Source organism: Falco naumanni, chromosome 3 (genome assembly GCF_017639655.2).
Source record: "Falco naumanni isolate bFalNau1 chromosome 3, bFalNau1.pat, whole genome shotgun sequence".
NCBI lineage: Eukaryota > Metazoa > Chordata > Aves > Falconiformes > Falconidae > Falco > Falco naumanni.
Genome location: NC_054056.1, coordinates 19,108,416 through 19,135,910, shown reverse-complemented (window position 1 = coordinate 19,135,910; position 27,495 = coordinate 19,108,416). Strand labels below are relative to the sequence as shown.

The following is a 27,495-nucleotide window of genomic DNA, read 5'->3' as shown; positions in this document are numbered from 1 at the left end:
GGGTTTGGCTGCACACTGATCCTCATGTCGCCAACTTTAACTATATGTTAATGGCTTACACCTTTTTTCGGAACCATAACAGTGTCATACAAAACAGAGCCGTTTCCGTGTTTAAGGCTTCCATTGCAATCCTGTTGACTAGAAGAAGAATTCACTTAGCTCCTCAGCATACGTCTGGTATGAAACCATCAGATATGCACAAACACAGAATGTGTATGTGTGTGGAATGAGCAGCAAGTTGAAGCACCTGACAAATCATCAATGCAGAAACATCAGTTTTAAAAATAGTTGGAAAAAGCAGTTTCTTCTTCTAACTTCACAGACTCAACGTGAGGCGAAGGTGCAGTTTTATGGTTTTGTTCAGGTTCTCCCTGATGATGTCCAGAAGGAGTAGCAGTATCTTTAGCTGGGCAAATGAATGTACTGCAGAATCAGATAAGCATTTTTTTCAGGGTATTATAAGCACATACCACCTATCCAATAGCACCACCAAATCTGGCTAACTGTGCTGTATGCTTACTAGTGAAATCGCATGCTATTGTTTGTTGTATTCTGTCAGCTCCAGAGCTGTGTGCAGGGCAGTATTGCTAGTCATGTCTGTATTTGATTCAGTATCTAATACCAGGTATAAGTACCTAAACTGCCACTGGAATTCTTGCTCTTGTTGCTCTTTTCCCCTGAAACTCCTATGCCTATGAACCTGATTTCAGCAACCTCTTGTTCAGCAACACCTGTTGCCTTATCTCTTTTTTCTTACTATGTTGTCGTTGCTTTTCTCTATTGTTCTCAAAAGAAAGTGTTTTCCAAGCCAAGTCTTTCAATTTTTTTAATCCTCTTTCCACCAGATCTCTCAGTCTCATTCTCCTTCAGAACCTCTGCTTTCTTTCCTCTGAAACATACCTGGCGTATAAATTAAATGCAGCTTTATACTTACCTGTTTCTAACTGCAAGTATTTCTACAGTTCCTACTGAGGCTATACAAACAATAATAATACTGCCCCAGGAAGCTCCCTCTGGCACTGTAAACTGACTCATTTCCATCAAGTGTTGAGTGAAAGTGCTCTGGGTCACTAATTACTTTTGTGACTGATGATTAATTGGACAACAGATTTATCAGGGCATGAATGGTCTGGGTGTGCTGACCTTCTTAAAGGGTTTTGTTTTTTAGCCAGTTAAAACGTCTTAGCTGCAAAGGTGTGCTGGGATTAACATGGTTGGAATTGTAAAACAATTTTCATTGAGTCTTTGTTGGACAGTATTTTATTCATATTTCATGGCAAAACTTATCAATAAGGCATTTGTAAGTGATTTATTGTTTAAATACTCATTTTTGTGTTTGTTTATTTGGATTCTTAAATTAATGCGTTTTTGTTGCAGGGATACTAGTTTGGAGCAAAGTTTTGCATTTACTGTGCAGCTTTTATATCCTGAACTGGGGAATTGCTTGCATTTGGTACTGAAAACAGGAGAAATGCCTTTGTGCACAGAATGTTTTTTTCCTTAATCTAAATTCAAGAAATAAAACAGTTTTGTATTTAAAGATAAAGGAAAAGGTAGCTCTACTGTATTCTCTTGGGTTTTGGGGAAGAAAAGTAGGGGAACAAGCTTTCAGCACTTTGGTAAAGGACAGTGATCTCCTGCCCTTTCTGGTTCAGTCTTTTGAATTTACAGGCATCTGGAAACTGAACTCACTAGTTAGGTCAGTCCTCAAATGCATTTCTGTTGATCTGTCTACCCCAGTGGATTCTAGTTCAGGTTTTACACAGGCCTTAAGTTATCTGCTATTAACTGTTCCCTCTCATCGTCAAATGGTGTGGGTCCTTCAAGACTTTCATCTTAATTGAAACAAGTAAAGTCATGTTGTTTAAATGACAGTCACACAGATAGTTTCACCACAAAACTCCAGGGAACTATCAGATTAATTTGCTGTCTGTGTTTCGTTGTCAGAACTGTTCTGAAATTTGATTTTGTTCTGGAGGCTTCATTCCCGAAGGCACACATGAAAATAGACAAGGGTTCATAAATTCTAACTTTAAATATTTTTTTTTTTAAATTAAACTTTTTTTTTTCATTAGTAAGGTAAACTAGATTGGGATATTGTGTGTTTATATAAGTATCTGCAGGAAGAAGCCCTGGGGTCTTTGTGCAGAATTGACAGGCTTCAACAAGAGCGGGTAGTGCTTGAAGTAATACATTTTTCACCTTCAGTTCTGAGAGCTCTGCTCTTAGCATTAATTGAACTCCTGCCTCTAGCTCTTGATGCTCTACTCCTGCTTTGTATTTCTGAACAGAAAATGTGGTGCAATACTAAGTGTATTTAAATGGCTTTGCACCAAGACAGAATATGGACAAATGATTAAGTTTGATAAGCATTTTAAATAACATGTAAATAAGATGAAATGCTGTAAATTATAGGGCTATAACAAAAGGGAAGAGTGATGGCTTTTGGCTATGAGACAGACTTGTCAGACTGAGTTCCTTTATTGCATTCCAGCTACACCAGTATTCATGCAGTGTAAAGATACCATGTGTAAGTGTCAGGCGTAATATATCAGGTCAGAATCCTTGGGGGTTTTCTCTGTTGTGTATATATTTAATGATTTATGGCCAGATTATGCAATTTTGCATTGGCTCCAGGTGTTCAGTCCCTCCACAGATCTTTGATAAATGCTGAAGCAAGTACCACAATTGGCAAAACTAATCGTTCCAGTCAAATAGAAAAAAGACATTCTTGAAAGGTTTGGGCAGTCAGCTGTTCCTGGGAACAGACTATACCACAAGGTTAATTTCAACCTTTATTTTATTTGTTCCTTTTTGCTTACTGCTTGGCAAAGATATGTAGCAACTCTACTTTCTCTGTTCTGGCTTCTCCAGAGGATGGAACTTGAGATCACCTGTTACTTGCATGCTGCATTGTTGCTGGTTTCATGTGGATTTCACTAGCCTGCTGTGTTTTAACTTCATGTTTGTTGTTCCCCTTTGGCATGAAATTATCCATTTGTCCGCTTTGCCTCCACTTCTGCAAATGGAGGTTGAGGGGTGGCTGGCTGTTACAGGTAGCGTACTGTGCGTGCAGGGGGATCTGCGTAAGAAAGTTAGGATGATGTTAGTGTTAGGCTTTGACAGCATTGAAGAGTTGCTGCTGCTTAGACTTGATACATGGAAACTAAGGAGATGAAATAGAAAAGTGCGTTTGTATTGTTTGTTTAGTTAACACGGAGATGTAGAGGGTTTCCATATGGATTAATTTTAGTGGACTACTTCCACGGTGCCGGTGCTTCGGAAAGTTACAAATAACCTTCATCCAGTTTGAGGCTGAGGTTATTGCATCTTGTTTATAGAGTCTCACTTGTATCAGTTGTGATTGTTTTGTTGGCTTGGGGAGGGGTGTTTTGAATTTTTTCTGTAAGATGGATCACACAATGTTCTTTTAAAACCAGTGTGTACTTAAAACTATCTTTTGTGTTTCTGGGAACACTGTAATGTTACGTTTGACTTCATAATAGGCACAGAAAAAGTACGGCAAGCTCAGGACTGCAAGGACCTCCACGTTGTAAACCCTGACTGGCTGTGGAGCTGCCTGGAGCGCTGGGACAAGGTTGAGGAACAGCTCTTTCCCTTGAAGGATGACTACATAAAAACACACAGGTAAGTGGGAGCTTGGGGGAACTGGGGCCGTGAAAGTAGGCTGTTCATGCAATGATGCTAACTGGTTAATACAGCTATAAAATGGGTTTCTGACCAAATCACAGTGGTGTGCAATCCTTACAGATTTTGTGAAAGAACCCTCTATTTTTGTGCATGTCTTTGCTGCTTAAACTGAAAACTGGTAAGGGATCAAGAGGCAGTTCAGCAACTAGCAGGATTAGGAGAAACCCGTGGTACAAGTAGTTTCTTCAGCAGTTGTCATTGTTAGCCATTTTCAGCTGGAGCAGCTGACCTTGTCAGTTCATCCACAAACTAACACAGGGAGTGCCATCAAGGTGCAGGATCGTTCATTCTGCCAAATGAAGAAAAAAATGTACACATTCCCACAGCATGAAAAATCGGTTAAGTATGGCATTTTTTTGAGACTTGGTAGTGAGGAGGAAGGGAGAAATGGAAAAATACAGAAGAAAAATCTTAAGAGGGGTTGAAAGACATGAAGATAAAAGCAGAAGCTGGAAGAAAGGAAGTAGTGGGAGGAGGTTTGAGGATAAGAGGAAAGTGTTGGAAGAGAAAGGGTTAAAAATAATCATTGCCCTAGGGTGACAGCAAATAGAAGGGATAGCCAAAAACTTTATTAATAGAGAAGTCAAAGGGCTGTTAAGAATAGTACCCTTTAGGAAAGTGCCATGGCTAAAATAACTCATGACAAGATCCTGTAGAGCCAGGTTCTGCTTCTTGACTTGCTGTTTGAACAGACTCAAATTAATAGTGTCTTGCAGGGCCGCTGAGGGGCTGCCCGTCTGGGTGTGGGCAGGAAGGGGCATCGCAGCTGGGTTTGCCAGCACCGAAGTGATCGCGGTGTGACTGACTGGCTCGGCTAGGGGTTGGCGTTCTGCTTAGAAGATGCTAGCCCCTGGAGGGCAGGCTGGGCAAGTCTTATGGCGATGTCTGGGCACTAAAAGTAGAAACATCTGGAAGTGAGGTCACTTATCAAATGGGAAGCTAGGCAGAGACACAGGATCTCTAAAACTCGGGAAAGAGATGTAGCCTACTTATGGCTTGACTAGAATACTTTATTTTTTAAAAGTTCTATCAGATTTTCTTTTAATCCAGCTTTGGAATATTTGTGTGGGATGTTTGATTTGTCTGAGGCCTGACACTGCAAAGTTCTCAGTGGAAATCTGGACAGTGACTTGTAAGCATCATTTTTTGATGAATGTTAGTCTTTCTGCCTTTGTTAATGCACTCTTCCATTTTATTGGAAATTGGTAATTTTTCCTACTTTTATGTTTAAAATACAATATACCTTAACTTCATACTTTCCCTCACCCCTCCCCCAAACTTCAGTCAGTAAGACAGCTGTCTTAATGCAAATACTTTTACTTTATTAGTTCAACGTGTGCAAATTCTTTGGAAAATATTTTCTTCTTAATGAAGCCGCTTGAAATAGTGATTACTAGTCCAAAGCACTTATGAACTGGGGAAGGGATGAACTCTGAGAAGAGATTTGTGTGTAAAATGAGCTTAAGAATAGCAAAAAAACAGTAAGTAAATTTGGAATCGATGGACCTTAAGTATTGATGCTACAAGATTACTTCAGAACCATCCATGAAAGCATATGGTAAAAACTCCAGTTTTGTGGCACTTCTAGTATTTGTTACAGTATAGTTTAGTTGTTTTTTCTATAGCATTGGCTTCATGGTGCATAACATTGTTTTGTTTGATTTATATTTTTTTAAATTATTCAGTTTGCTTCCTCTTTTTTTGCAGCACTTCATCATAATTAGATAGTATGCCATAATGGCAATTCCTGCAGACTGATCTCTGAATGTTTCTGCTGATACTTCTAAAATTATGTTTTAAAATGCAGCATGGTGATCATAGGCTGCTTGGTATTTTAACGAATTAGTTTGGATGACTTGCAAATTAATACTGTGTGTTATTTTCTCTCAGAGCTAATTTTGGGGAGCAGATCCAATGGTGTGATACAATGGCATGCTTTTTCTCTTTATTGCATATATGCAGATTGTCATGCTACTCGGGTTGTGAATTTGTTACTATGTGGAAGCAATTTCAATAACTTCATATGATAATATTTAAGGCACATTTTAATAATTTTTTAATAATGTAAGTATGACATTATTTGTGGTTTTGCTTTTTTCTGTTTTAAATTCAGTGAGGCTTTATGAGGCTTTAATGGGAGTGCAAGAGGAGAAATGTTTCTTCAGAAATTTTCCAAACCAGTTCCCCCCCGCAACTTTCTCATTTAGGAAAAAACCAAAATGTTAATTTTTTACATCCTGGTTGCTTTGCTTATTTAAATTTCTAAAGCAATTTTTTCTGAACTCCATCCAACAGAGAGAATAGCCCTGCCACGTTTCCTGATACACACAGCACATTTCAGACAGCTCTGTTTCACCCGACACCCATCCATCCAAAGTCTCAGCCTGGTCCTGAAGTTCGACTTTATGATCCTAACACCGGAAAGCTAATCAGGAAGGGCACTCAGACCTCTGGGCAGTCGATGTACATCCAGTCTCCAGCTCCTCCCATCACCTTACCAGTCCATGGTGAACACTCATCCTTCAGGTACCTAAAGCGTAGCTAGAGTCACTTCAACTATATTTTCAGAAGCTGTAGTAAATGTAACTCTCTTGTTATCTTTGCATTTGATTAAATTGTCGTCTTTGCTGTAGTTCCTTTATTTGCTTTCTAAAAAGCCAAGGAAATGAGTAAAACTGAATAGTCGGCTGAAGTGAAATCAAGATGTTAGAATTCCAGATACTTTTTGTGCTTCACTCAAGTGCAACTGGAAACATCAGAACAAATAAATGCAGTGTGGTCTGTACTCTCTAAAGAATGTTAGCATAACTCACCTGTGAAGTGAGGCAGCCTAACATATTTGAATGAGTCTTAAAATATTGAGTTGGGGTTTTTGTCTATAAAATATATCTGATAGCATTTGGCTTTTGTTAATAAAATTTTCCTTTTCACCTAATTTCTTCAGATGGGACGTTAGCTTTGTGTTTTGTTTTGAGGCATATCGGAAGAGGGATGTAGCTAGCAGAGTATTACTAAATAAAGCCGTGTGACTGAGTGCTAGTTAATAATCCTTATATCACTAAATCAAGACACTAAAGCAGGAGGAGGCGGCGGCAGCGGCCTGCTTTTTGAAGTACAAAGGCTAGCATCTGGACTTTCTCAAAAGTTGTGGATTTGGTTAAGCTACAGCAACAACACTTTTCTCTTAATTAAGGATGGGTAAAACATCTGAAATTTATCCCTAGGTATCTATGTAAAAGATCTAACTTTCTGGAAAGCTTACAAGTTCAGCAAGGCTTGTTGGCTCCAGTGGTGAAGCAGTATCCAGCTGAAGGCAGAGCTTTTCTCTTTGTAAAAAGTGATCAGAATTCCTTTGTACAATGCGATCAGAATATAGCAGTGGTTATAAAGCAGTTCAGTTTTCCAAACTACTACAAAAATCCAAAGCACAATTTACGAATGCACAGTTTTCTACCTTTCTTCTCCTTCCCCTGCTGCTTTTGCAGTATATCACTTATATTTATAAATCACTTAAAGGTTTTATAAGTGCAGCTTGTTAAGTTTCCACTCCATCTTCCTGTTGCTAAATTATTTCGACCTATGTTTTTTTCAGTTGTCATCTTTTTATAGGGTTTTTCTTATTTCAGCTTCCTTGTTTCTGTCAATACAGGTTTTTTGATCCTTTAGTTTAAGACATCTTGTTTTCAGTTCCTTTTTAACTGCGTCTTAAATGTGTCTTTACTATGACATGTTAAATGAACAGAAAAAAGTTTCATCAAGAGACGGCATATATCCAGACAGGAGCTGAAAAGCTTTTGGTTTTCTTTGTCAGTTATTGTAGAAGGAATTTGTCTAGAAATAGAGCTGAGAAGGTTGTACATGTATATAATTGCATGACGCTTCTAAGTTTCTCTAATATGATTGTTTATGTTGGTATTAATACATCGTTCAATGCTTTAAGAGGAGTAGATTTTGATGTCTGCTTTACCTTTGTGACCAGCCTAATGAAGAGTTTTGTCCACACCTAAGCCTATTTTTCTTTAATGCAGATGTGCTTCTTCACTTGAACATCTTATGGAGGAGAGAAACACACTTCACCTGTCCTTAGTTGAGTTTCTTAGAGCCCCAGACAGGTTTTTGGGGTGGAGCAAGACTGTATCTCCTTTCTACTTCCTTACTTTATTTCATTTATACATTTTTTTTGACTGTCAATGCTCAGGGTTGAGATGCTTTAATCTAAGAAAATGAATCCAATTACTCAGTGCTGCAACTTCAGCCTGTAACTAAGCAGCTGTAAGAAAAGAGATTAGCATAAGATAACCTGGGAAATAATATTTTCATCATCATTTCCTGTTGATTTGGTTCTAGTGGTAAAATTAGTGACCTGTAAATACTGATCTCTTAATTGAGGCATGCCTGTATTCTTCAGAGCACTTCCACTGTCCTCAATTAAGATGGTGAGGAGTATCTTGGTAAAGTCTAGGAGGAAAGCAGTGCAGCGATCAATACCACTTTAAGTACTTTTAATTGATAGGAAGCACAGTGCAAGCAGAGCATGAAGGCTGTAAAGAAGTAAGAGAAGACCAAATAAGAACAGCTTTGCTGTGTTTTGACTGAGCAAGAGCTGAGGCAGAAGTACTGTATTTTTGCCTTGCTTTGTCTTAATGCATACATCAGTGACAGCTTTTAAAAAAAGCATTGCATCCAACTCAGAAATTGATGTGATCCTTGACTTCAGAGAAAACTTCCTTAGTGCAGCAGTTTCTTGGTAGAGGGCAGTGTATTTTGTGTCCTGACAGACTTCATATGCTCATATGTTCACCTGCTGCAGAAAGAGAGTATTTGTAACTAAGGCATTGAATTTAAGCAGAATTAGATAAAGATGTTAACACTCACAACTGCTCCTGTTGTGGGTGGATGTAGTCAAAGCCTCCAATAACCTTTTCTGATAGTTCTTTGAAACTTCATCTGATTCTGAATTTCATACAGCGAGCAACAAAATTGCAGTGCTGCGAGAGGCAACCCTTGGGGAGATGGTGGCTGGACATGGCACAGCAATGGTGCTCAGCCTCTTGCTGTAAGGGTAGACCTTGTGCTTGGAAGATACCTCTTGCAAGGCTGGTTGCTGAGAAGGGCTTCAAGTTATCAGAGCACCACTTCATAAGAACAGTTTCAGTTCTCATTTTTATTTTCGGTTCAACATTTTTAATTTCTTTCTGGGATTCAACTTGGAAGATAATTTAAAATAGGATATGATTAGTTTAAATATCTACACACAATTTGTAGTGAAACTGTGACCAGTGAATTACAGATGGTTCAGTTAATCTGGTCAATGTTCCGTGCGGCTGGCATAGGTCTTGCTGTTGTGCTTGGCTTTGCAACTTGAGCCCCTGTTTTTTGTCACGGCTGTTGCAGCCCGAGCAGAAGCGTGGCAAGGAGTTCGCGGCTGTACTGAAAGGGAAGGGAAGGGAATGCAGTGGTCTTAGTGGCAGCTGGCAGGAGCTCTTCTCTGGCTGAGAATGGGAAGGAATCCTCTTCAAAAATAGCCTGGGTATCAGAGCTTTGACACCATATCTGTCTCAACAATTTGCATTTTCATATGGCAGCAGTATTCTACAAATGTTACGGTAAATGCTAAAGTTGTAACAGGTCATGAGAGTGTAATATAGTGTTGTCCAAAAAAATGCAATTGATGATGGCATCTTGAACTAGAATAAAGAAAAAAATAATAGTACAAGTTAAATTCTAGTGAGTGTTAGTAATACACTAACAGATCAGGCAACACTTCAAATACGGATATAAATTATATCTGAGGAGTTAGAAGTGACACTCTGGTTTTAAATAATGCTAAGATGCACCGAATGTTTGGTTTGAAAAGGTGTGTTAAGCAGATGTTGGTGGCTGAAGCATTTCTTTAAGATTTGTATAAATTAATTTCACTTATAAAATTTTTGTGTCTTAATTCACATGCTCATAATTACATTTTTCCCCATCCAATGTTATCAGTCTCCTTATGACAGCAAAAATACAAATTACCAAATTGGAATCACAAATAGAATTGAAATATTTTTAACATTTTCATGATGATAACGCTGTTTTAGCTTTTGCCCTGATGCTATATCAATGAAAGTGTTAAGATGCTTGTTACTTCCACAAATGTTGAACCCACTCTGCACATGCATGTCCTTGTGCGTGTTAAGACTGGCAAGTGCCAACCAACCTGTGCAGGGTTGAATATGGTGTTATTTTTAAAAACAACTCATGAATATCACCTGATTCAAAATAAATGTAAATTCCTGCATTTGTATGTCTTCAAATTTTAATCGACCTAACCAGAAGCTGAAAATGTAAAGCCTGAAAAATGTCTTTGATAAAATAAAAATGTTTCTTACATACCTTAAAGAAGTCTTTGTTTTATATTGCTTTTTGGCATGCTTGGTGAAAAGTCCCAGTGTTTCTTATATAGTATCATTTGGAAAATACTGGAAATAAAATAAAAACAAGAAAGCAAGCCTGACAGAACTCTTCAGAAGCTATTAATACCGTTATTTTACAGTTAATATTTGTGTATAATAATGTGGTCAAGGCTGATCTCATATTTTATTCTGCAAAAGAAGTTCTTGCTGTCATCAGTATGATAATGTGTTCTTAAAAAATGCTAGATTTGTTTCTAGTCTAAGAATCTGCTTGGCTGCCTGCTACATGTAACTTGTGTATAATTCTTGGCGTGGTCAAGCTTGTCATGGTTTTAAATACAGTTGTATATGATGCTTATATTTTTGCTTTGTCATTCTCTGTTTTACTAAGAACACAAATAGCATTGCCACCTTTCTCTTGGCTAGGGAACCTATAAAAAAGCATGGAAATCCTATTTTAAAAGATCCTTTGGGGAAATACAGTGGAATGTTGTATTTTTTCCTCTCTTACTTGTGAAAATTACTGTCAGAGGGCAGTTTAACAGCAAAAGAAAACTGTGTGGTCTTGTAACATAGAAAACATTTAGTATATAGGGGGGAAACACCCCTCACAAAGCTGAAAGTACTGTTAAGCTGTGATGGAAAACATTTTGGCTAGCTCATTTGCACAACATCCAAATAGTTATTTTGGCTTCTTAGGAAATTCTGCGGTACAGAAACGACGGACTGCGGAGGGGCAGGTTTCCGCCGCGTTGCTATGTCGTGCTGAGCTGCCGGGCGCCTTCTGCAGCAGGCAGTGCTGGGTAGCACAGCAGTGGCTTGGTGCTCTCCTCCACCAACTCCAGTTAAAAAACAAAAATGAATTCATGTCCCCTGCGCCTATCCATGGCACCTGAGAGGAGAGATGTGTATTTAGGAAATAGGAGCCCTCAAAATGAGCTTGATTGACAGCTTCCTGTGGCTTTCAGATTTTATATGTTCTGGGATTGAAGTACTGATGTAGAAAAAAAAAGTTGATACTTAGTAAGCTTCTCAAGAAGCTGTCAAGTTCAGGATAGGAGAAATCTTTTTGTAGAACCTGTAATTATGACTGGATTTACATAATTTCTTAATGGCTTTTTTGGGTGGGGCTGCTGATTTATAGCTTTATCTTGAAAATCCAGGCTTGGTGAAAAACAAGAAACTGAAACACTTGTTGGTAAAGACCACACTGTACCCTTTCTCAGCCACCACTGCTCTCAGAAACAGCTTGGTGGCGTCTCGCCTGGTAGTTACAGCTTGAAACAGCTTGTGATTTCAAATGCAGTCGTTTTTATACTTGCTTGTGGTAATCATTCTGGCCCCCCCACAGTCTTGTGGCTAACAAATAATTTGTGACCTGTGAAGTCTGTGACCCAAGATCTTTGGGTAGGGTTCTGGGTGGTGCTGAGCTGCTGTAACGTGTTCCAGGAGGTTAGTGTGACAGCCCAAGATATGTGACTAAACTGTATTGTGTAGCTGACAGGGGTCCTCAAACTTTTTAAACAGGGGGCCAGTGCATGGATGAAGTGGCAGGCAGTCATCTGCTGCTGCTTGGTTTCCCCCCCCCCAACCCCTGGCGGGGCAGGGTGGGGGGGTTCTGTAAATACCAGGGGCAGGATTGAGGACCCTGGGGGGCTGTATCCAGCCCGCGGGCCGTAGTTTGAGGACCCCTGGGTAGCAGCTCCAGCCTCTGCAAGTCTGTAGTAGTTAAGTAATATTCACAGAAAGAAATTAGCCAAGAAAGGTAGAAGTCTCCTGCAGTTGTTTTAGATGTAGTTTATTTTTTTATTGCTGTTATAAAGTAATTCCCATGAAGTTATGATTCTTTTATCCATTTTCATGAACATCTTGACATTCCCTTTTTTATCTGCATGTTCTGATTAAATACAGTAATTAACAGGTAATAAAATACAGACTAAGAGAAAATGCTACCTTATTTGAATACACTAGCCAAAAAGAAATATGTTCTGTTCTGCATCTCATCCAGGCTTAGCATCTGGGAAGTGTCTGAAGATTGAGGCTGCAGGAGTGAGCTTTCTACTTGCAAACCTCTTGTCTGTAAGGTTCAGAAATAGAAAGGTATACTTTGAGACTCAAGAATACAAGCATAACATAGACCAGAAAAAAATATATTAGAATGTAAGAACTGTTTCCTGAATGATGGATCAAGTGACAGACAAACCTCCACTTGAGCACAAATCTGAAAGTATTTTCAGGGCAACACATCTGCAGCTAATGAAGATCTTGGCTTCAAGAAAGGTTTGATGGTTACTTACAGTTACAGTGGGGAGGAAGGAGAGAGTGCTTTGTCAAAGGTGGAACTTAAGCCTTCAGACTGAAAATAAAAGGAGTCATTGAGAGACTTGATCTTTCTCTGCTAATGAATACAGAACCCTATTAGGCAAAGCTGTAGATATTCAGCAGTCATAAATTGTTTATAGGATTGTATTTCTTGACAAGCTGTAAATTTTTCTTATGTGGGACCCCTGAAATTTTTCAGAGTTGTTCAACCACATCAGCAGCAGATGTTTGAAGAAGATGACCTACCAGCAAGTGAAAATGAAGAGCAGCCTGGTCCATCTAAGCGGAAACGCCAGCCAAGTATGTCTGAGACAATGCCCCTGTACACCCTATGTAAAGAGGATTTAGAGAGTATGGATAAAGAGGTGAGCTTAACTAATTCTGACAGGTTTCTAACATAATCATTGTTAGCTATGCATAACAGTTTGACTTCGGTTAAATTATGCATGTATGTGAACTGACCTTGTATGCCACTGCAGTAACTTCAAATAAAAGCCATGGCAGGGTAAGAAGTACGGTTCAAGCTAAAATGCAGATATGTTCTGCAAAGCAAACTTGAACTAAGGAAAGGGAGTACTCGTTTGTGTAAGCAGGCCTTTGAAGTAGAGCTTCACTTAAGTATAGCTTTGTCACACTAAACGTGTTACCACATTTGCTGTGTGTTTAGCTTTGCCAGGTATCACTTTAAACTGTTTTTTTAAAGTAAATATTCAGATAATCTGGACAAAAATCAGTGGTGAGATGGGAGAAGAGAGGTCTGTGGATGTAAAAGGCGCAGGCTGTTGAGATCAGAGCGCCAAAGGGGAGCATGGAGCCTCATTATCATCATAGACATGTAATCGCGGTGCTCTTAAATCATAGCCGTCACAGTTCTGCAGGTGATGGCAGCTTTCTGTTACAGAGCGTACTGTACTTCTTTCGTACATAAACACATTGTTTGAAATTTGCTGTGAACCTCTAGCAGCTGATTATTTTCACTTACACTTCTATGCACTTTTGTCAAAGGAGCCACAATCTTACATAATATTACATGATACACAGAGGAAAAAATACCCATCTGCACACTGTTATCATGAATTTGTCACATTGTGTGTGACTTTACTATAAAACCTAGCAACACTGGAGCTCAAATGCATTTTTTAGCTTTGATCGTTCACTGGGGTGGGGACAGGAACATATAACTTGCCAGCTTCTGGCAGTAAATTGATTACAAGGTTCTAGCCATAACAGGCTATTTAACAAGAGTTAAATATAGTGGAAGTGTGAGAAGTAAACTGCATTATTTCACCAAGGAAGAAAAGAGTTTGTACATACAGCATAGCATAATTTTGAGATGTCCTGTTGCTAGACAGGTCTGGGAGGAACTCCGAGCTGGTATTCTAGGGAAAGGTCCAAAAACATTCAACCACTGTGATGATCTAATCTGAATTTCAGATGAGTGCAAGCTTTTAACTTTTCCTGGTAACTCTTGAAGTTAACAAATTTTGATTTCTTCTGCTGTTTGTTCCAAAGTATTTTGCCCATTTGATGTCAGACTTTCAGAAAAAATAGTATTTCTTCTTGTCATAATGCCAGTCCCTGAATCCATCTGTTTTCTTTCTGTGTTGTCAGTGGTACTTAAAGCAAATTGTTATTATGGGTTGATTTTATGGTTTTGTGTACTAATATTTTTCTAATAATGTGGCTTTTGGAAAACATTAATGAATTGCTGTTGTGATGTGCGCACTGAGCCAAAAGAAGGTGTGCACGTTTTCTGGAGTTACTGTGTAAAGTATTTATTGTTCTGTTTTCAAAGACACTATTTAAGTACCTTGTTAAAAATCTGAATCTCCTGGTGCTGTTTCTTTTGTGATTGATTGGTCTCTATACTGCTACCTACAGTTAGACTAAAGAAATTAAAGTTTTTCTACCTATCCTACAAATATAAACATCTTAAATTGTGATAATTTGTTTGTAAATTATGCTTTACTTAAGCTGCATATTATGTCTGGGAATTAGACTACGTGAACTTCAGAACAAATGAAGCCCAAATTCCAGTGTGTGTTTTTTTTCTTAGTTGGCTTAGCTTTGATTCCAGGAGTATGATTTAAGGTTACAGGTGCTACTAAAAGATTTCCACTAGTCTCTGTTCCCATCCTGGCTTATTTCTCTGATCCTTGTGCAACTGAACCAGAAGAAACTCTTCACTTGTAATTTTGGAATTTTGTTGGGTTTTTTGGGCCCGGGGGGGCTATGTTTTGGGTTTGTTTGGTGGGGAAGGGAAATGAGAGTGTCTGGTATCTTAGCTCCCCAACATGGTTTGATCAAGGATCAAACATTAGCGGTGAAACATGGAGAAGGGGGCATACAGCACATACACTGGGGAGGTTGAGCTTGACATGGTAGTGCCAGCAGGTTGTCAGCTCCTGGTCGCTGCTATAGAGACAGCCAAGGGAGAGTAACCTGTGTGTACCAGCCTGGGGACTGCAAGCATCACCTTGGTAAGGATAATGTATTTGTGTACAAGAAATGTAGTGTGACTAATCAAACAGGGTTTTATGGCAGCATGTGGGCGTACACTTAACAAAACAGAGGGATGATGCGTGGTAACGTAGTCCATAAAATATAAAAGTTTAGTGGAGCATACACAGGAGATTCCGCTGTCAGGAGCATTATCAAATAAAGTGAAAATAAACTTGATAAGCATTGCCGGTCGGTGCTCAGTTCACTTTGACACTGTGACTAGTTCAGCTTCCACAGGAAGGTGTTTGCCTGTATCTCATTCTTTATCAAAACATGTTACAGCGTAAGAACCTTTCTGCAATCATGTCATGAAGAGGTGTGAATGCTTTTCTGCCACACAAATGGCCTATTTCCACACAAACGGGTATTTCCTTCATTTGTATCCGTTCTAGGGGCTATGCCAGCCACAAAGATCTACAGCCGATTGCAGACTGCCTTGGTGGGGTGAGGGAGTCTGTTTCAGTCACAGTGGTGATGGTTTGCTCCACAGCTACAAATGCTAGTGCTGGGACTGTTAGGGTTAGGAGTACGTGGTCCAACAAGAGTGAAAGCAAGTCAGAGTGTGACTCTGCTGCAGTGTAAGCCAGCCAGAGTCTCACCTGCTGTGTTCCTGCCCCTGAGCCACAGTTGATAATCATGGGACCTTTCAGCAAGCCCGTTCTGGGAGCTGGTTTGATCAGAAAAGACCATTTTCCAGGTTAGTCTTCATCATTACCAGATTCCTGAAATAACTCACCGTTGCTGCTGCCTGAGTGCTGGTGCCAGGAGTAGGGAGAAGATGGGAAGAGCTGGGAATGGGCAGTGAAGGCAGAACTGCAACCCTCTAGCTTAAAAAATGCATCCTCAGAATTCCCTGGCAAATTCAGATAAGGATTTTTACTAGATCAAAATGAGTCACTTAGCTTTAAGCACTGGGATTTTTTTCAGTGAAATGAACTGAAATTCGGGAAATGCGAGAGTTTATATATACTGTTTCTGTGGACATAACAAGTTTAAATAGCTCCTTTGCACCTAACACCAAAAAGAAATCTTGCTTTTTCTTTGCAAAAATCTATGAGAAGGCCACACAGCCCCAAGCAGTACAGCATTTGCATGTTGTTTATAGATGGGAGAGTTTTGTTAGAAGAATCAAGAAGGAAGCCAAAAAAGAGAATTTAAGTATGATTTATTCCCAAATTAAATCTCTTTCCATCCTTAACCTCTTCAAACATCTGCTTGCCACTTTTCCTAGTGAAAAAAGCAGTCTCTGTTCCAGTATTCCATGGAGAAGAACTGCCATGGATGGGCATCTCTGCTAAAATTTGGTCTTATACTGAATCTTATCTTCTCTTATTATTTTAGCTGTAGTTGTGCTATGGATACCAAAGAATTCAAAGGAAATGAATAGCATCCCAGCCATGGGGTTGCTGTTTAAGGCCACTTAACCTTTTGTATCTTTTTCAGTGCCAGAGATCTGGGAGACCTGATCCAATGGTAACTTCCCTCTGACATGAGGGACTGTTTGAACTGTAGGAAAGTGCAAGAACAAGAGTATTTAATGTATTAGGGTTGCCATTAAAAAGGCAATTGTCAAATCAGAGTAAGTGCATAAGGAATGGATCTGTATTGGGCAATACACAGCCTGCTAATGCTGCTGTCTCACAGCTGAGAGAACATTTCCCCCCTTTCTTCTCTGTGCTAGCTAGACACAGATGCTTTGCAACCAGTTGCTGCTGTGTCTCTGCTGTGGAATGGTAAAGGGAAGCAGAATTAAATGCTTGTCTATAGTCATTTAAAAGGCCTGTGTAAATTTTTATTTCTAAATAACTGGTTATCTGATACATAACCTGCAAAAGATTACGCCATAAAAATGCTGTTTATATCGGATTGTATCTAGTATGCTGTAATCTTTGTTTCTGGTTTCACCGAAGGGGCTGTGCTGTCTTGGTCATGTATAGTCTGGAACGAACAGTAACAGCAGGAGACAGGCAGCCACAGGGACTCGCGTCTGTCACTGTCAGTGCTCGTAGGACCAGTCTTGGGCAGATACCCAGTACCGGCTTCACTGATGGGAAGTTCAAAAAGGAACTGCCAGTAAGGCAGTAAGATTTCAGTAAGGCAGAAAGATACTTTTTTTTTTTAATAGTGTTTTGCAGTGCTATCTCATCCAAGATGGCCTGGGATTACTAATGTCCTGGCACAGCTGTGCACACATAGTCTACTGGTTATATGATGCTTGTGCTTTTGTGTTTATTACCATGGTTTTTTTCGGAGTGTTTGAGAGCAGCGTCTGTATCTTGTCAAATGTCATCACCTCTGCCATCTACGGTAAAATATTTCCCTGGTTTAAATTCCTCTTAGTTTGGGACTTGGGAGAGGGTAAGAGAGGGAATAGATCTGGTGCCAGTCAGACCTCCAGCTTTCCCATCTCCACTTTGGTTAGTGGGGCTGCAAAATTCCTGCCGTCTGGCTGGATGCATACTGAGCAGCTGCAGAGTGACCACATTGCAGAGGTATGTGCTCCGCACCAGTGCATTTATGTCCAGAGATTTTTCTTGAGTGGGAATGACCTAATGAACTACTTGCATTCAAAATGGTTCTGTTGATTTGGTATATATTATGCACACTCTTTCCCTTTTAACTAAGCTGGAATTTATGTTCAATATACAAAGACTGAAATTACAACATTCTGCTCTTACATAAGGCCATTTTATCACTCTGCATTTTTCTTTCATATAAGCAGATTTATCTCTTGATTTCTGTTTTGTACTTTGTTATATTTAATTTAGTGGCTATACCATGCTGTGAATTAAGCGGCAGTGTTTTTCTCCTTCAATTTAGTGAAAGCTATTATCTCAGTAATGGTTAGCCTCTTGGTTAGTTTAAAATTACTAATTTAATGCGGAGGATGTGGTCTGTAGTGCAAAATAATAGCTGCCTGGGGCGCACTTGGACACTGCATTGCACATTAACCGTTCTCCGAAATTCCTCAAATGTGTTTCTCATACAAAATACCTTGTGTAACACCTTAACATACAGCATGGCATGAAGTGTACAGATGCTAAATTTGGCTAGCAGTCTTAAAAATTGTACCCTTATTTGAAGTTAAAAGGAGGAGCCTGTGTGTGCACTTGCTGTTGTCAGTGATTATCATCCAGACAAGTAATGAGGTCTGCTTTACAGCCACTTCCACTTGAACTAAACTTTATTTTTTGAGATAACTATTGGTGAAAGTATAGTATGGAGAAGTAGCAAAGGAAAACGTGCTACTTTTCATCCAGAAACTTACAAGGCAGTAAGGGGCTATATGAAAACAATTTGCCAAAAGGTCCCATGGCACAGCAGCCCTGAGGACGCACAGGCAGGCTGGCCGGGGGCTGCTGCCCCAGGAGGGCAAGTAATGTGGAAGCTAGAAAAACTTAATTTGCCAGCCCCCTCAGCTTTTCATCGTCAGTGCCAAGAGCTTAACCCAGCAGGGCTGGACGTGTGCTGGCTCACTGTCCCTCGGCGGTTCATTTTCTGTGGAGGAGCAGAGTGGTGCTAGGAGTCCCGCTGCGGCTGTGCCGTCACGGAGCGATGGCTGTGCTGTGGCGGCTGCCTGATGCACTGAGAAATATGACTTTGTTTTGTAATCAACATAGCTTAAAGCTGTTGTAAACCAAGGAGAGTTTTACTGCTTTCCCCTGTTTAAGATTTTGACATTCACCCGTCTCTATTATTAAAGTGACAGAGAAGTAATTGAACATTAAAATGTTATAATGTTAAAGCAATCATTTCACCCATGTCTCGTCTGATTAGTAGAGAAGATTGAGTAAAGTTGTCCAGTACTATTTTTAATAGTTTGGCAGTGAGAATCAGCAGCGTAGAATTAAGAAATCAGTATGGTGGGGTGGAGAGAGGAAAGGTGAGCGCTTCAAGGAAGTGGGATGTCAGTCGTTTGCTTCTGCCCTTGTTTTGCTTTGAAGAATTCCTTGAAAAAGATGCAATTCCAAGTAGCAGCAATGCATTTCTATTTATTTTTGATTACAGAAGTTATAAGCATATTGAAAAAACAAAACAATAATTGCCATGTTTAAGTTGTAGGCAAATCTTCCTGACCAGAAACGTTGACACTGACTGTTATGCAGCTACTTGAAAAAAACACTAAAAGAAATGCAGCGTAGATGAGGCTAGTGACATTGGTATGCATTACAAACATGCGAAACATGTATTTTCCTTTTTTTAGTCTGATACTTATCTGCAGACCATCAGTTTATGCACTAATAGCATAGAACTGGTTATCTGCTGGGTTTTGTTTATTAAGAGGGCATCATGGTCCAAACTTGCCACAGCAGCTTTTTCAAATGTTTGGAAAGAGGCTTTTTTTATGTAATACCATGTTTTACAAGGAGACAACTGATTGTCTTAATAGGAAAAGGATTTTTATCGAATTTGATATTATCTCAGGTAGGCAAACAGTTTTGGACCGCTTCTGTTTTTCTACACAGATTGCTTAGAAAGCGTTATTTAAGCACAGTTTCTGGTGTACTTGGATATTTTATTTTCATTGTAGATTTATTTTTATAAACTTATATGCCATGGGGGAATATGGGTAACATATTGGAACCTTTTGGCATTCAGACAGCACACTGTATAAATACCTGCATTTTGTAGATAAAAAATGGAAATTACCTATATATATAAGGAGTAGTTTGATGGTACTCATGGCAAGTTGTTAATTGAAAGGTGATATTACTATATAGAATCTTGTGCAAAGTGAACATGATCAGTCAAATTCCTGGCTGGTCATGCTATTATTAGGAGAAAATAAAACATATGATTGAGACTGATTCACTTTTGTTATGCCCAGATATTTTAACAGGTAATTTAATCATGATGTAAGTACAAATGGTTATGCTACAATAGTTACTACTAATGGGCTGCACAAAATGGACATCAACTAAAAAAAACAACCATGCTTACTTCAGAGCTGACCTCTTTTTGATAAAAGTTTATAGTAATAAGAGTGCCTGCTTGCATTTTGTCTGGATGTCCCTGTTTCTTCTATTGACAGTCCATCAAAAATTGATTTGATTTAGTTGTCAGTAAAGGTGCTTCTGCCATCTTACATATTCTTCATACTTTTCTGATGCAATCAACAGCTGATTCAGTTCTTCTCCCAAAAAGGTTCTCAAAATTGTTTCATTGTAAGTAAACTTGGGTTTGTAGAAAAGTAACTTTTTTTACATGTTGTTGGCATTCTGCTAAGCATAGAGTAAAAATTATTGTGCAAATAAGATTAAATCTAAGCTCTATGTGTTTGCTTCTGCAGATAAGAACAACTTCTTTGGCTTTTAAAGTATGACTGGTTATATAGCAAATGCATTATTTTAATGCTATTCCATGTGAAATGGAAAGTAGGTCTATAAAGCTCCCACCTCTAGAATGTATGTACAGGGTGTTAAAAAGTGAAGGTTGGTTAACCTGTAGGGAAGAAGGCTTTTCCATACATTCTCTTTGGTTTTTCTACTGACACTGATAGTGCATTATATATCTGTAGCCTTCTCTGCTTGGCCTTGATAAACTGAAAGCCTTTTTCAACTGTTGGCTTGCTCACTGAAAATGGGGCGAAACCTCTTTAAACAGAGTTCAATAACCGCATTTGGAGGTGTATGTCTACCTCCATATGCTAAATCAGGTGCAGCTAGGCTGTCAACACTAACTGGCCACAGTTAAAAATGGGTGTCTGAACTGTGTTAAGCAATTTGCAAGATGATCCCTAACACAATTCTGAGCAGCTGCATATATGGTCTGATTGAGCCTCATCGCAAGTCTAATACGGTTTTTACATTTTAATCGGAGCTGATGTTCTTCCTGAGTGGTATTTAAAAGTGTCTGGCCAAGTCTTGGTCTAAGCCTGAACTGTTTCTTCATAACTATTTTTTTTGTGTTTTTTTTTTTTTTTTAATCAAGATACCCTGATACTTGGATTGCAACATAACAATAAATATAGTTGTGAAGTATAGCATAATATATGCTAAGTGCTATGGAGGATCTTTACAATCACTTGCATATTGCTAGTCACCTAGCAGACTTAATTTGTGTTTGGATTTCTGGGGTTATAAAAATACAAATCCATTTTGGTGACTTAAAGGCCAGGTTCTTTCTAAATGCAGCACTGAATGACAGTTTGTACTATTAGTCTTTAATCAGCTGATTTTGATCAGTTATCATAAGGTGACTTATTTTGAAATGTAAATTATGCATAATTGCAGTTGCTGACTTCTGAGACATCTTCGAGAGAAGCTCTTCCTTTTGCTTTGGTAGTCCTCACTGTTGTCAGGTGCCACCTGCAGAGCGCAGTGAATACAGCCACTCAGCTCTGCCCCTCTGTGATCCTTCTGCAGCTGGGCATGTCCCACCTGCTGTCAGCATCACAAGGAATGTTTCAATTCCACGTGTAACTTCACGGAGATGGTGAAAAGCTGCAGAACTGGAGCCCCCTACTGATGTAAAAAAATCTCCTGCTGCAATGCAGTCACAAAATGAGTAATTACCCGAATGGCCGGCTGCTCTAACTTTTTCATGTCTACAGTAGTGGTATTAGTTTTGGACTTCAAGAGAATGTCAGCGTTGCTCTGTATTGTTATGGGTTTTGTATATGAGCTTGTGCTTTCTCTTTGCCGGGGTCACAGTCAGCTGTAGACAATATTCTCAAGTTGCTTCTCATGGCAAACAGTGATACCGTTTTCTCTGAAATTAACACAGACAGCTGCCTGTCTCAGATATTGTAGTGCTCCAGCATCAAACTTGCTTCATCACAGAGGGATTGAGGACTGGATACAGTTGGTGTACCATAGAGATCATATCAGAACCTACAATGTATTCATCACCTTAAAAGTGACCTGCTTGTAGAAGCTGACCACTTGTATTTTGGACTGGTTCTTTTTCTTTTTTTTTCTTTTTTTTTTTTCCTTATTTTGTGCTTAATTCTGGCTATTGAGTGTGGGTGAGCTATGCAGAATACAGCGCTTGTATTTCTTCACTACTTCACTTAAAAGCTTCATGCTTGATTGTACAGAGTCTGATTGCAGCCCCATTGCCCAGTTCAGCAGAAACCATTTAAACATTAACCTGGCTTCGCTGTCATCTTTCAGTTTCTAGTAAAGCAAATTCAGAAATAGTTTTCTCCAGTGCTCATTATTTGAGGTGACTTTGTTAGCTTGAGTGCATTGATAAATGTCTCTTGGCTCTTGTGACAATGAGACCAAGCAAATCAGGTTTACTGAAGAGGGAAACAACAAAGCCATGCTTCATGAAGCCAGCTGATGTCTGGAAATGCTAACTCTAAGCCTAGGTTAGAACTAGTAAGTCATGGCAGGTCCAGGCTGGCCCTGCTTATAGCTAGCTTGGATCAGGATGGGTTTACTAGCATGTTCACAGCATGCGTGAATAAATCTATGCTGAACACAGTGCATCTGTGTTTCTATAGCAGTAGTTTTGAGCTAGTAAGCCCTACTGTATCCCAGTTGCTCTACACAGGAGTAGTTTTTAAGTTCCTTTGCAGCTGTGATGCCTGCAGAAAGTCTGCACTTAACGGATAAATGAAAGCAGTTTTTTGCCTGTCTTTTGTTCTCTATTTTCAGTTTCACTTAGTAGACTGTGACTTCTGAACAGCTTTATAATGCTGAACAAGTTCAGGAGTTCAACCTTTGAAATGGAAAAAACTTATTTTTCTCTGAAACCCATATGTAGCAATGAATATTTATTCAGTCTCACTAAGTGAAAGATACGCTTTCGGTTAACCTTGGGATGGTAGAACCTAGCATTGTGCTAATTGTTAAAACATCTGGTAACAAGGACCATTATGAGAAAGCTTGGAAACAGTTGAGATGCCAAAAAAAAAAAAAAAGTTTGTGCATATTGTGTATACCAGAACCTCTTCTTTTTAGGGTGAGTTCTCATATCTGTTGGAGTGAAGTCCATGGCTGTGACCGTTATTCCACAAAGGCGGTGTTTCCTGACACTGTTCAGTGACTGATCACGACAGCGTTTTCGGTTGCAGCATTTCAGAAGTTTGGGGGTTGTCTCTGAGCTGATGCACATTCGAGCCTTAAATGTATTCTAAATAGACTGTAATTCAGGTTGAAGTGACTGGAAATTAGTGCAAGTCAAGCTCCCTCCCACTCTTGGATTTTATGTTTTTTTTATTTTAATGGAATAACCAAATGGGCTAAGCCCTAAATGCTTCTCAGAAGTTTTCAAGGATACTGTGCCAAGTGTGCTTGCAGGTTAACTACAGCATTAATTAATGCCTTTGAGGGTGACTTGAAAGAGGTTAGGTAGATCAGTGTCCTGCTACTTTTTGTTTTTTCCTCCATAAAAGTCGAGATTTTCTGTTTAGAAGTGCAGGCTGCAAAAACCTGCATCACTTTTCATATTAAAAAAAGGGGCGGGGGGGGGGGGGGGGGGGATTATTTTAAACCTCTTCCACCAGTTCAGCAGGTGTTGCCAGATAAAATAGTGAGTATATGGAGGGAATCGTCCCATTCTCTTTTTGAAACCAATCAGAGAGACAACAGGCTGGATTGATGGAAGGATGCTGCCCATACCTGTTCAAAGCTGCCGCTGCATGTCTAGAAACATGGTATCAACTGGGCCGGTGAGTTTTAACAGCAGATTACACTTCATCCTCGTCTTTGTTATTTAGGAATCCCATTGCTTTCTACATTTGGGCAATCAGTATGCTATCCTCTACAAAATACTTGTGAAAATAAACACTGTAACAGATGTGATCAGCATCTAGGGATTTTTTTCACTTTTGTTTTATGTTTTTAAATGGAAATTGATGAGAGTAGATGCTGTCAAGAGGGCACTTGAACATATTTTCATGATCAAAAATTGTAAAAGGAAGCTTATATCCAAAGAAAACTTGCTCTGAGGGAATGATTGGAAGTGATACAAGTAAACTAAATAGTTTTTTTTTTTTATGCTAAGTGATTTATACCCAAATTTCTATTATTTTTTTAATAGCATACATAATATAAAAAAGAAATTAGGAGCTTGGAAATTTTACAATCCCTTCATAGTAACCCTTGATTCAACAATCCCTTGATACCCTGCTGCCCTCGGCACTTCATTAACATTGTGCTACAGACGTCTCCCCTTGGCAGCAAAATGTGTCAGAAAAGATCACATAAGACCTAGGCACTATGCCCTCGCAAATTGGAATCTGTCACTTCTAATAGTTAAGATTTCTGACTTGATATATCAGTGGTATTTTGTGATAGTATTTAAACACCTTTTGCAAGTGTTCTTTCATTAGCAAATTAGATTAATTTGTTCAAAAAAAATGTCAATCACTGGACTGTGCATGTCTCTGTAAATCTCTAGGAATAGGAAGAAAGTTACAGGTTCATCTGGCAAAACTGGGCCTCTGCTAATAGCTAGATTAGCAGCTCTTAGAAGAGACTTGCAAAATTATAAAACAAAGCTGCTTCTTGCTGCATATTGGCAAAATACACTTGCTTTAAAATAGAACTGATGGCTTTGAGAACCGAAAGTATCACGGACTGTCTTGTTTTAAAACAAGGGTGAGCAGTACTGCTGTAAGTTGCTCAACTCTTTAACCTATTGCTATGAAGGTTTACAAGGTGGGAGCTATACTGATAAATGTTTGCAGCAGGCTGAAGTGTCCACCTGTGTTACCTTTTTTGTTTAACAGGTATGGATACTTCTAGTCTTTACCAGGCCTTTTTGTTGCCTAGGAAAAGATTACATTGATGTTTGTCTGTCTTTATTTTGCACACCTGAAAGATAATTTCTGTGGATTAAAGATCATCGAAGGTCTTGGTGTAAGAATTTTCTCCTCAGTCCTTTCCCTTCCCTCTGTGAGTTTGTGTACATTTGTATTCTGTTTGTATAGCATCAACAGACTCTAGGTTTTCCAGTCTCTGGATATTTAGATGGTTCTTATCTCTATAAAAAGACTGTAACGGTGTTTGAGTACAACTATTATCTGTGGATTCACTCACTGGCTCATTCCTTTAAGATGAAGGTTTGCCTAAGATGAAATCAGAACACCTAGTAAAGTGTCGCACTTGAGCATGCAACTCCAGTTGGTGTTCCACTGCAGGCTCTCTGGCTTTCCTTTTTAAGATTTGCATGTATGGAAAAACTTGAAAGATTGTCCAGTGACAATAATTTCACTATCTGTAAGAGAATCTGCTGACAGTGCCAGTAAGCCACAACAGTAGTGGATGATTTGGTTCATCAATTAATGAAATTCTATATTGGCCACGAAAGAGGATGTGATAATGCTTTTGACACAACTTCTCCAACTCATCGGTCTGTCTCCTGTTGCAGGCTTCCACTGTTTGGGTTGTGGCTACACATTTAATAGAGATGCTTATCCAAAGTCTCTTCCCAGTGATCTGTTCCTGCTGTCGTGTAATGTTATGGTGTGAGTGTTTGTGTAGACAGACATGAAGTGGGACAGGGAACTGGTGTAGTGAAGCAATGACCCAGTTCAAAATAGTTGGAGGTGGTTAAGCTGTTACAGTCACTGAGTTGTTGCTTATCGAGCAATGAGATAGTTTTGTTGCACACGGACCAGTCTAGCAGCAGGATGCTGGAGGCAGCGGTTCTTCCTCCTCCTTCCTTCTGCTTTCCTGTGAGACCAGGAAACCCCATAGTTAAACCTGCCACCTTTTTGTTGAAGGTGTACTTGTGTTTCTGCTTGGTGCTTGGTAGTATTATGCAAGAGAGGGAAAAAAGCTTTGGATAAATCTAACTAAATTCCTCTTCCCTTTTGGTGCTCAGTTTTTGTCCTGTAATTTCAATGTTCTTGTCCTGGGTGTCTGAGAAAAAGCAAATCAGAAGTTTTGATTTTGTGAATATAAAGCCAAACTTCAGCATGCTAGTTTCCTCTCTTTTTTTTTTTTTTTTTTTTTATTGGTAGTCTTGATATTTTTATTTCCATTGCCATTAAGCTTATCAGCTCTTGAGAGATCAAACCCCATTTTACTAAGTTTAATGCTTGGTTATCTGTCCTAACAGAAAAAGCCATGCAGTATTGGAACAAGGTCCTGCTTGGAGCTCCCCAAGATCCAAACTAGTGGTTTTCCTTAAAAAATATGTGCCATTACAAACACACGATAACTCGCTTAATCATGGTGACCTGAGTACAGTAGCTGTCAAGAGCTGCATAAGTTTAGAGAAGACACGGTGGACCCTTGTCAAAGGCACACAGTGGTGGGGCAGGAGATAGCAGACACAAATTTCAACATGGGTTACTTTGATCGTATATAAGGAAAAATATTTTCGTCTTGAGGGGTGATCAGGCTTTGGAACAGATTTCCTGGAGTGGTTGTGGATCTCCATGTCTGGAGATATTCAGAACTCCCCTGGACAAAGCCCTGAGCCCCCTGATACAACTGGACTGTCGGGGCTGGACCAGGTGACCTTCAGAAGTCCTTTCCAACTTAAATTTTTCTGTGATTCTAGGGGTTTACAGACTAACAAATTCTCAGATGTCCTGTAAGGTGGTGTGGGTTTTGGGTGTGGTTTTTTGGTTGGTTTTGGGGTTTTTTTTAAACAGATAAGTGAAATAGAAAAAGCAAGATTAATATTCTGCTTAATGGAAATGCTGAATACTCAGTTGGCTTCTATTTCCTTCACCCCTGCAAGTGTCGATCATATTAGCTAGTCAAATCCTACGATTTTCAGTAGGGAAACCAGTACTGAATGTGCAGTTCGTGACTGAGTATGTAAATGTACAGCCTTTTATCTGACCAGCTTTGATTTCATGAACTGTTCCAGCAGAACACATTTTAATTTAAATTTAGTGATCCAAGACACAACAGTCAACCTGTAAATGAGTTATATGTAAATAAATCTCATAAAAGCTTTTTTTCTAAGGTTTGGTAATACTCCTTAAACTCTTCACAGCACCTTTTTTCTAATCTGTTGAAGTAAATACAATAGCACTGCCAGACTTGATATTCTAACCTGAAGCATGGCTTTATCAGAAACAGGATAATACAAAGACAGTTTTCAGTGTATGGAGATTTAAATACAGGAGAAAATTCTTTTACTTTTTTTTTAATAATGAACAAGACTTTTTTTGTTACACTTCTAATTTTACTGATTCACCACCTGCTTGGAGGAGCCAATGGTAATTGTGAAAGAACAGTAAAATCTGAAGTGCTTGAGACAAAGGGGTGTTGCATTGTGCATAAATGCATTGTGTGACTCAAAATCAAGGCGAAATGCCAAAGGATAAAATGCTGTAATGCCAAAGAAAGAAAATAGATTAAACAGGATGTGAAAGGCAAGTTCTTCTGAGGTTACTTGGAAGAAATGGGACTGAGTTATATCACACATTCTCCCTTAAACTTCGTGTACTGCAGGACAACTTAACCTGCTTCAGACAGTTTATCCTTCCAGTGACGTCTTTGTAGAAGGAAATGTTTTGTTTCAAAGTGACTTACATTCAGCCCAAATCTCTTAATGCAGACCTTGTGTGTTGTAGGAAAGTTCAGTTGTTCACATGCATGATTTCATAATGCTGCCTCTTAAAGCCTATTAAAAAATCGCTAGCTTTTTT

At 39.1% G+C, this 27,495-nt stretch overlaps 1 protein-coding gene across 1 annotated transcript in view; it reads left to right on the top strand.

The window, feature by feature from the left end:
- The window catches only part of CTDP1 (CTD phosphatase subunit 1), a 110,610-nt gene that overhangs the window by 38,617 nt on the left and 44,498 nt on the right, over nt 1–27,495 (top strand). Inside the window, exons 9-11 of the mRNA XM_040586283.1 lie at nt 3,507–3,648; nt 6,007–6,237; nt 12,628–12,793. Of these exons, the coding sequence (XP_040442217.1) occupies nt 3,507–3,648; nt 6,007–6,237; nt 12,628–12,793 (539 nt within the window). The remainder of the gene's footprint in view (nt 1–3,506; nt 3,649–6,006; nt 6,238–12,627; nt 12,794–27,495) is intronic.